The 9,147-nt window shown below is 62.8% G+C and overlaps 2 protein-coding genes across 2 annotated transcripts; both read left to right on the top strand.

Moving 5' to 3' along the window:
- The first annotated feature begins 359 nt into the window (after positions 1–359).
- On the top strand, positions 360–3,154 carry TMBIM1 (transmembrane BAX inhibitor motif containing 1). The gene is made up of 11 exons (XM_063161880.1): positions 360–591; positions 692–774; positions 845–909; positions 1,022–1,075; positions 1,189–1,239; positions 1,398–1,437; positions 1,573–1,610; positions 1,830–1,917; positions 2,026–2,121; positions 2,375–2,428; positions 2,499–3,154. Exons 1-11 carry the CDS (start codon positions 375–377, stop codon positions 2,640–2,642), a joined length of 930 nt encoding a protein of 309 aa, XP_063017950.1. The 5' UTR covers positions 360–374; the 3' UTR covers positions 2,643–3,154.
- A 1,588-nt stretch (positions 3,155–4,742) lies between these two features.
- On the top strand, positions 4,743–8,985 carry AAMP (angio associated migratory cell protein). Its single transcript, XM_063161876.1, has 11 exons — positions 4,743–4,868; positions 5,156–5,308; positions 5,709–5,828; positions 5,961–6,100; positions 6,184–6,328; positions 6,496–6,579; positions 6,853–6,968; positions 7,363–7,466; positions 7,944–8,034; positions 8,303–8,457; positions 8,714–8,985. The coding sequence occupies exons 1-11, from the start codon at positions 4,781–4,783 to the stop codon at positions 8,787–8,789; spliced, it is 1,272 nt and encodes a 423-aa protein (XP_063017946.1). The 5' UTR covers positions 4,743–4,780; the 3' UTR covers positions 8,790–8,985.
- The last annotated feature ends 162 nt before the right edge of the window (positions 8,986–9,147 follow it).

Raw genomic sequence — 9,147 nt, 5'->3', positions numbered from 1 at the left:
AGGTCACGGCCAGAGGGGTCAGGTCCCTGTGGAAAGGTCACGGCCCGGCACAGCCTGAGTCAGCGCGTGGCTGTGCCCTGCCCGCGGCCGGCCACTGACGCGGGTGCCGGGGACTCAGGGCACAGGAATGCGGGTGGCCCCAGCCAAGGGATATCCCTGGTCTCTTATTGACCTGCTGGCATTGAGGCCACCTTGCCCTTACTCATTAGGAGCCGCTATTAAAGTGGGAGGGGGAGGATTTGTGGCTGCACGATCCCCTCTGTCCCTGTCCCTGCGGCTGCACTCACCGAACAGGTGCTGCCCAGGTGAGCTGTGCTGAAGCCCCCGCGCCTTCTGTCCCCTGCAGGTGCCCGTGGGAGGTGCAGGGAGCCGGCATGTCGCGTCCCAGCGCCCCCCCGCTCTACGATGACAAGAACCCCCTCTACCCCCCGCCCCCCGGCGGGTACCCCCAGCCGCCCCACTATGGCGGGGGGTACCCGCAGCCTGGGGGGTACCCTGCGGGGCCGGGGTACCCGCAGCCAGGGGGGTACCCAGCGTCAGGGGGGTACCCTCATCCCGGCATGGCCATGCCGTCCATGCCCATGCGGTTCGGTAAGTGGGGCACCTTGCTTTATTTGGGGGAGGGTACTAGAAACAGGGGTGCTGTGAGGGGCTGCATGCTGACCCTGGTGCTGAGGGCTGTCCCCCGCAGGTGACAGTGGCCTCGGGGATGGATCTGCCTTCGAATCAGTTGACTGGGAGGATAGGAAAGTCCGGCACGCCTTCATCCGCAAGGTGAGTCCCAAGGGGCCAGGGGCACCTGTCAGGGTGGGGGGCTGAGTGCTGACCCCCCTGTCTCTTGCAGGTCTATGCCATCATCTCCTTGCAGCTCCTGGTGACAGTGGGAATCATCTCTGTGTTCACCTTTGTGTGAGTAGAGGGTTCCTCCTGAAAAAGAGGAGCTTGAGTTCCTCGGGGGGGTTGTTCAGAGGGACAGTAGCTGCTGTCTCCTCTCTCTCACGTTGTCCCTGCTGTCCCACAGCCACCCTGTCCGCTCCTTCGTCCAGAGGAATGTTGCCATCTACTACGCCTCATAGTGAGTAGGGCTCTGCTAGCTCGTGTCCCCCCAGCTCGTGCCCCCACAGCCAGAGCCTCCCAGGCTGATCCTGTGGGATCTGTGGGGCTCACACCTGCTGTCTCTCCTTGCAGTGCTGTGTTCCTGGTGACCTACCTGGTGCTGGCCTGCTGCCAGGGTCCCCGGTGAGTCCCTAGGGCCCCCAGGGTGGGTGTGTGGGTTTGGGGGGTGTCTCCAGAACGTCAAGATAGGTTCCTGCTGGGGCTGGCCCTGGGTGGTGGGGAGTAGGGGGACACGACATGGTTGATGTCACTAACTTACCTCTCTCCTGTTTCGTTCTCAGGAGACGCTTCCCCTGGAATATTATCCTGCTGAGCATCTTTGTGAGTGGGCTGGGACTGGCAGGGGGTCCTGGTGGTGCCCCCGTGGCACCCCAGCTCCCCCTGGGTGTGCTGGGAGGGACAGGAGGACATGTGGGCAGGTGAGCAGCCTACTGAGCTCACCCTTCTCTCCCACAGACGCTGGCCATGGGGCTGATGACGGGCACCATTGCCAGGTATGCCCTGGGGACCCTGTGGTTATAGATCTGGGGTCCCTTCCGTCCCCCACTCTGCAGCCAGCTCAGCTGAGAGGCTGCCAGGAGCCAGGGAATGCTCCAGTCCCTTGGGCTCAGGGACTGCAGAGTTCCTGTCCAGGACTGGGGCTGTGAGGGAGGGTCTCCAGCACCCCTCTGGCAGGAGGATACTGATGTGGAGGTGATTTTCTTTGTCTGTAGCATGTACAACACGAAAGCTGTCCTGATTGCCATGCTCATCACCGCCATTGTGGCCATCGTTGTGACCATCTTCTGCTTCCAGACCAAGGCAAGGAGAAGGATGCCCCCTGCCCTCTATGGGCCAGGTGTGGGGAGCTGGTCAGTGGGGACACCCTGGGCTCTCCTGTGACATTTGTGTGTCCCCCATCCATATCAGGTTGATTTTACATCGTGTCCGGGGCTGTTCTGCGTGCTGGGCATCGTGGTCATGGTGACCGGGATCATCACTGCCATCGTCCTCTCCTTCAAATACGTGAGTGGGAAGGAGAGAGGGGCTGTGGGGAGCCTGGGTGTTCCCGGTTGGCTGTCCCCAGGGCTGGGGCCGGCGGGGGGTTTGGGTGGTCCCTCTGCTGGAAGCAGGGTGTGGAAGGCAGCCTGCCTGCAGGGAGAGGGTGTGTCAGCATCGGCAGCAGCCCCTCGGGAGCCGGGAGGAGGCAGGACATGCCCTGCCTCGCCTGCTGCCTGCCTGCGCCCGGCTCACCGTGCTGTGCTCCCTTCCCGTGCAGGTGCCCTGGCTCCACATGCTGTACGCGGCCATCGGGGCCATCGCCTTCACACTGGTGAGTGGGGCGGGCACTGGGGAGGGAGGAATTCCCCCTGCTCCTTGCCTGACACCCTCTGTCCCTGCAGTTCCTTGCCTATGACACCCAACTCGTGCTGGGAAACAGGAAGAACACGCTGAGCCCCGAAGAGTATATCTACGGTGCCCTCACCATCTACACTGACATCATCTACATCTTCACCTTCCTCCTGCAGATAGTGGGCCGGGATTAGCCCTGGGACCCCTCCCGTCCCTCTCCAGCTGCCCCCACCCCTCCTCTGGTCTCTGTACAGGATAGTCTGCTTACTGTGACTCTTATGCTTTGGCATTCCTACCTGTAGGCTGCTAAGGACAGGGCTTCCCTTGATCATCCCCCAACAAGCTCTGAGGGCAGTGGGGGGACTGGTTGCCAGCGTTTAGGCAGTTTAGCCCAGCCCTGGCACCGCTTAGGGAGGCTGTGCCAATGGCATTGGGCTGGCAGCGGAATGTCACAGCCCTGCCTGGGCACAGGGAGCTGGCAGTGGCTGCTGGGGTCATGTTGGGATGTTTTGGCAGAGAACAGTTGGTGCCATTCACTCTGTGCCTTAAATGTGGCTCTGGCCATGCCCCCTCCCTGGGCTGTGGCTGTGCCCGGTGTGGGCAGGGGGCAGCTGGGACCTCTGTGGCAGAGCTCACATTGCAGAGGCCCTGCAGCCACGGATGTGGGCAAAGTTGCACTTGCTAAATAAAACACTTCAGTTTTCCAGACAGTCCCAGTCTTACTCGTGTGGCAACTCCCTCAGAAAACCTGTGGGCAGACTCAGTGGGGGCTGCGGCCTGGTGCAGCACAAACACTGATTTGGGAAGGGAAAGCCAAGGTCACACTGCTCCAATGCTGGCCTCCCTCCCCTGCCTGTAGCCCCTGCTGATGTGGGCAGAAGCCCAGCTGCACAACAGCTGGGGCCCCCACTGCTGAGGCAGGCAGAGTCTGGGGCTGGGCATTGAGGGAGCGACCACAGTGGCACTGAGCTGTTTCACTTTATTTGTTCCTATTCAGCTCCACAACCACATCATGGTCTGGACAGGCAGGGCAGATGCCACTGTCATGTGTTCATGGGCTGGTGTCACCAGATGGCCAGCAGCATGGCTATGCCCCCCTGGCCATCCTGCCGTATCTCTCTGAATCGTACTCGCCCTGGTTGGCTTCCATCATTGCTCGGCGGGCTTTTTGCTGCTCAAGGCGGTTTTTGTCCACTTGCCGCTTGGTCAGGAGGAAGAGGATGATGCCGGAAGGCAACCCAATGGCCCTGCAGGACACCCAGCAGTCAAGGAGATGGAGAGAGTGGGTGGGGCAGCAAGGGTGCTGTGCCACGCTGGGGCTGCATGGACAGCGCCCTGTACAGACCCCCAAGCCCCCTGTTCCACCCTGGCCCTCCCAGTACCGACCTGTCCCACCAGTGAGCCACTCACCAGGCCACCCCCACCGGCTTCATCGGGTTCTTGCCCTTCTTGCGTGTGGGGATGTACTCCACGCCCTCGGGCAGCCCCCCGCTCCTGACTGGCTCCTGACCGGCCCCTTGTCCCGCGGGCCGGGGGCAGCTCTGCCCAAAGAGCCGTGTGCCCCGGGCGTCCGGCCGCCCCCAGCCCGTGCCTGGAGCTTTGGCTGCCACCAGCAGTCCTGCGGGGAGAGAAGCATTAGGGAGGGGCAGCCATGGGGTAGAGTGTGGGGGGCCCAGCCTGAAGCTCCTGTCCCTGTCCTCATCCCTGTCCTTACCCCGGCTCTCTTCCCTGTCCTTATCCCTGCCCTCTTCCCTGTCCGTCCCCATTTGCCTCCCCCTGCCATAGGCCCTGCCCTTCCGCCAGGGGGCGCTCGAAGACGGGCCCTGCGCCGGGGGCGTGACCAACACAAGAGGGGCGCGGCCCTACGCCCTCTCCTCGGCGGGGCAGGGCGGGGCGGGGGTGCGTCCGTCTCGGGGCGCTTGTGCCGAAAGCCGCGGAGCGGTGCCGTGAGGGAGGTGGCGGAACGGTCCCAGTGCCCCCGCCCCGGGGTTGCCCCCTGCTCCTGCCCACTCGCTCGCCCGCCCGCCGTTACCCCGCAATCCGCCTCGCGCCGCCGCCATGGTGCCGGTGTGCACCAGCGGCTCCGCTGCATGCCGGGAGCTGCAGTTTCGCCACTCCGGGACTGTCAGCGGGCTGCGCCGCAAGGTCCGTGCGCAGAAAACTACATCTCCCAGAACGCACCGCGCAGGGCGGGGCTGGCCCGCGCTCCCGGCGGAAAGGGCGGGATCCGCGCGCGGGCTCGGGCCGTGGTTGGCTGCGGCGGGCGGGGACCGGCCGGGGCGGGGCGGGGCGCGCGGCGGAAGCGGCGGCAGCGGCGGCGGGGTGGGTCGGCATGGAGCCCGGGGAGGACCCGGCGGCGCTGGACCTGCACGGCGACGAGGAGATCATCGAGGTGGTGGAGCTGGGCCCGCCCGGGCCGGGTGAGACGGGGCGCCTGCGCTACGCACCGGGCAGGGCCTGTGGGGGTCCGGCCTCCCGCCGGGGCACCGGGAGCGCTGCGGCCCCACCCCAGTGCCAGGCCCGGCCGGGGCATCCCCCCGGCCCGCGGCCTCTCCCCGTGTCGCGTCCCGTTCCTCTGCGGTTTCCCTGCCCTGGGGCTCGCGGCCCCGGCGGCATCGCGCATCCCCCGCTCCCCGGCCCGCAGCCACCCCGCTGACCGCCGAGCCGGGCAGGCCGCGAGCCCCGCCCTGACCCTCGCCCTCTGCAGATGACCTGGCCGAGGAGATGGAGGACGTGGACTTTGAGGACGAGGGGGCAGAAGAGCCCGATGGGGAGGCTTGGGAGTCGGAGGATGACGAGGGGGTGGAGGACGGCATGGAGGCACAGGACGACAGCGAGGTCACGTTCTCCCTCCACTCCGGTGAGTGCTGGGCACGGGCAGAAGCAGCTGGGACCCTCCTCGGGACCTGGTCTCGTCTTGGCTTTCCCCAGAGTTCAGGGGTGCAGAGTGCCTTGCTCGGTTGCTGTCTCCCAGCCTTCTTGGCACTCAGAGCTGCCCTGGGCTTGTTTCTGCCTTGTGCTCTGGCAGAAGAGCCCTTTGGGCCTCCCATTCCATTAGCAGCTGGCCCTAAGCTCAGCAGAAAGCCTGTGCCCCTCCTCTCCCACGTGAAGAACTGGTTCCCACTGGGATGGGTTGAGAGTTCAGCTTGCTGACATCCCACCCAGGCCCAGTGCTGCACGGGGTTTGGATCCCCTGGGAACGTCAGGTGAGGTGGGATCAACACCATAGCCATGCAGCCTCTCTCTGCTCTTTTGTGAAGATTCTGTCTTCTGTGTGAGCCTTGACCCCAAGACCAACACGCTGGCAGTGACAGGCGGAGAGGATGACAAGGCCTTCGTGTGGCGCGTGAGTGACGGGGAGCTCCTCTTTGAGTGCTCAGGTGAGGTGCAGTGAGCAGCTGTGTCCCCTCTCAGCAGTGCCTATCTGCACACATTTCCCTCCAGCTGATGCTGTGCTCCTGGCCATCTTCCATGGCTTGGCCTGAGCAGTCTCTGTCCCCTGATGTTCACAGGACACAAGGACTCGGTCACCTGTGCCGGCTTCAGTCACGACTCTGTGTTCGTGGCCACAGGTGACATGTCTGGGCTTATCAAAGTGTGGCGGGTGGATGCCAAGGAGGAGGTGTGGTCCTTTGAGGTGGGGGATTTGGAGGTGAGTGGTGCTGTGAAGGGTTTCCCAGCTAGCAGGTGGGGTGGCAGCATTGGGTGACACTGCCTGTCCCTCTCTCTGCCCAGTGGATGGAGTGGCATCCTCAAGCCCATGTGCTTCTGGCTGGTACAGCTGATGGCAACACCTGGATGTGGAAGATTCCCAGTGGGGACTGCAAGACCTTTCAGGGTCCAGCATGCCCAGCCACATGTGGCAGGATCCTGCCTGATGGTGAGGCACAGGGCCTCTCTGGAGTGTGAAATGTCACCAGCTCTGTGTGGGCCATCTGCCCTCCTGCTTCTCCCAGGCTGTGCTGAATGGGAGGCAGGGGATGGGGGCCCTATTTGCTATCTCTGGCTCTATTTGCTCTCTGTCTCTGCTATTTCTGCCTTACCCAGGGAAGCGAGCAGTGGTGGGGTATGAGGATGGGACCATGCGCATCTGGGACCTAAAGCAGGGAACCTCACTGCATGTCCTGAAAGGTAAGGAAGAAGGGAGAGGTTTCTCACCTGGGCTGCTCCCCAGTGGGCAAACAGCCCATTCTAGTGGGCTCTGACTTCTGCCTGAGTGGGGAGGAGGCATCCTGTGAGGGCAGGAGAGAGCCTGGCACAGGGTTTCTCTGTCACAGTGGTGGCTGTTGCTTGTGGGGGTCCTGCAGAGCCAGGCAGGGTGGAGGCTGCAGGATGGTGTTTCAAGGCTCACTGGGGCTCTGTGGGGAGGGCATATAAAGCTCATACCTGCCACTCACCCCCCAGGCCAGGATGGCCATCAGGACCCCTTGACGTGTGTGGCCAGCAACCAGGATGGCAGTTTGATCATGACGGGCTCTGTTGACTGTCACGCCAAGCTGATCAACTCTGCCACGGGCAAGGTGCGTCTGTGGGGGCTGGGCAGAGCCAGGAGCGCTGGGGACCCCCCAAGTCCCGTGTCCTAGGCCGGGGGCAGTGCCGGGAGCGCTGGGGACCCCCCCAGTCCCCTGTCCTGGGCCGGGGCAGAGCCAAGAGCGCTGGGGACCCCTCACATGCGGGGCCGGTGTGCGGCCATTGGCAGCCGGCAGGCGGCGCCCTCGTGCTGCGGGTGAGGGCGGGCTGGGTGGTCCCGCCCGGCTCCTGGAAGGAAGTTCCGTCTTGTTTGCTCCCGGGAGCTGAGGATTTGGGGCCGCGCCTTGTTCTAATGAAGGCGCAGACTCGGTATCGAGTACGAACGGGACCTTTGTGCATCTGGGTCTCCTTCCCTTGGGGTATAGCCACCCTCCCTCTACCCAGGTGGTGTGCGTGTTCAAGATGGAGAGCGTGACCCCCAAGGCACCCATCAGTGAGGGCGAGGAGGCAGAGTCCAACTCAGTGGAGTCGCTGGGCTTCTGTAATGTGTGAGTGTTGGGACAGCCCCTATTCATTGCTACATCTTACAGGGCTTGTCATACAGATCCATTTGCATCCCTTGAGCTCAGTCTGCTGCATTTCTCTTGTCTCCATCCTCCCCAGCTGAGTGTGGAGATGCCAGATCCCTTTGGTACGAGGCCAAGGGACACCAGCTGCTCAGTCCTCCCTGCAACTGTTGGGATTCTGGGCTAGCCTGATGGACCAGTGCTTGGCTGGGATACTCTGCAGACAGCTGTTTTCTTGCTAGGACATTGTCATCTTCACAAACCATGGGCTGATTGCTGACTTGCTGTACTGTTGGGTTTCCCAAGTGGGGTGTTTGATGGCTCCAGCCATCAGGTTGTCCCTCATCCTCTCCATACATTGTAGCCTTCAGCACAGGGTTTGCCTTTTACCTGGAGCCTTTATGTGTTTGCATCCCTGCTTCCCCATGTCCCATGTAATGCCTCTTCCCCTGTCTGTAGGATGCCATTGGCTGCTGTGGGCTATCTTGATGGCACTCTGGCTATTTACGACCTCTCCACACAGAGCCTGAGGCATAAGTGCCAACATGAGGTACTGCCCTCCCTCCCCACCCAAGCCTGGGAGGTGGGTTTGGGCGTTTTGGAGATCTCCCTTGGAGCCCAAGGGCCAGTTCCCAATTTGTACTTCTCCCTTAGCCTTGGGCTTCCCCAGAGGGCAGCCGCAGTCTCTGCAAAGCGGATGTGCTTGGCTCTGGGGTCTGGCTCTCCTGGGGGGATGGCAGACACCATGAGGGGGTGGGGGTACATGGGGGGAGCTAAGCCTTGCTGGAGGTCCCCACTGCGGTCTCCCCCTGTCCCAGTCAGGGATCGTGCAGCTGCTGTGGGAGGAGAGCTCGGCCGTGGTGTACACCTGCAGCCTGGACGGGGCCGTGCGGCTCTGGGACGCCCGCTCGGGGAAGATGATCAGCGAGTACCGAGGGCACTCTGCTGAAATCCTCGACTTCGCCGTCAACAAGTGAGCAGGCACCCCCAGACCCCTTCCCTGCTGGTGGGGGGAGCAGTGGTAGCAGGGGCCTCCAGCCTAGGAGCTGAAATCACAAGCTGCCTCTTGAGTGCCCTTGTGATCTGGTCCCAAGGTGGGGGACAAACCTAGGTCCATGCTGACACTTCAGGGTCTCAAAGGGGAGCGCAGCACTTCAGAGCTGGGCTGAGGGTGATGGTCAGGGATACTGGAAGCTCCCAGCCCACCTCTGAGCCCTGTCTCCCTGCAGGGATGCCTCCATTGTGGTGACCACCTCTGGCGACCACCAAGCCAAAGTGTTCTGCGTCCAGCGGCCCGATCGCTAGAACTGTGTCAAGGGATGGCGTCCCGGCGCTGCCCTGCGCCCTGTGTACAGAGGGACGAGGGACATGGTTTCACCACCCTTCTCCAGTGCGTGCTTTGTAATTTTTCCAGCCTGCCCTGCTTTGCCCTCACCATCCAGGGGCCAAGCCAGGGGTTTTGTATGAAGATGTCTTTAATTATATAAATTATTTCACTTAACTGGATGCCATCTACTCTGCTTGTTGGGGGGGGGGGAAGAGGATCTGGGGAGCTATGCTCCCTTCCTCAGGGATCTCCCTGGCATCCAACTATGGCCTGAGGATCAGTGGCAGAGACTCCCATCCTAGCTCTCCCTGCTAGGGGGAATGAAGTGGTCAGGAT

The sequence above is a fragment of the Melospiza melodia genome, chromosome 8, assembly GCF_035770615.1.
Source record: "Melospiza melodia melodia isolate bMelMel2 chromosome 8, bMelMel2.pri, whole genome shotgun sequence".
NCBI classification, from domain to species: domain Eukaryota; kingdom Metazoa; phylum Chordata; class Aves; order Passeriformes; family Passerellidae; genus Melospiza; species Melospiza melodia.
The sequence above is the reverse complement of the archived record's forward strand: the minus strand, read 5'-3'. Positions and strand labels throughout refer to the sequence as shown.

What these genes read in the sequence shown, in the direction of transcription:
- TMBIM1 (XM_063161880.1), top strand. Translation starts at nt 375, where the DNA reads ATGTCGCGTCCCAGCGCCCCCCCGCTCTACGATGACAAGAACCCCCTC. An exon ending in GTCCATGCCCATGCGGTTCG is followed by an intron (nt 592 to 691) that starts GTAAGTGGGGCA and finishes TGTCCCCCGCAG; the next exon opens with GTGACAGTGGCCTCGGGGAT. An exon ending in TCTTCTGCTTCCAGACCAAG is followed by an intron (nt 1,918 to 2,025) that starts GCAAGGAGAAGG and finishes CATCCATATCAG; the next exon opens with GTTGATTTTACATCGTGTCC.
- AAMP (XM_063161876.1), top strand. Translation starts at nt 4,781, where the DNA reads ATGGAGCCCGGGGAGGACCCGGCGGCGCTGGACCTGCACGGCGACGAG. An exon ending in GGCATAAGTGCCAACATGAG is followed by an intron (nt 8,035 to 8,302) that starts GTACTGCCCTCC and finishes CCCCTGTCCCAG; the next exon opens with TCAGGGATCGTGCAGCTGCT. An exon ending in CTCGACTTCGCCGTCAACAA is followed by an intron (nt 8,458 to 8,713) that starts GTGAGCAGGCAC and finishes GTCTCCCTGCAG; the next exon opens with GGATGCCTCCATTGTGGTGA.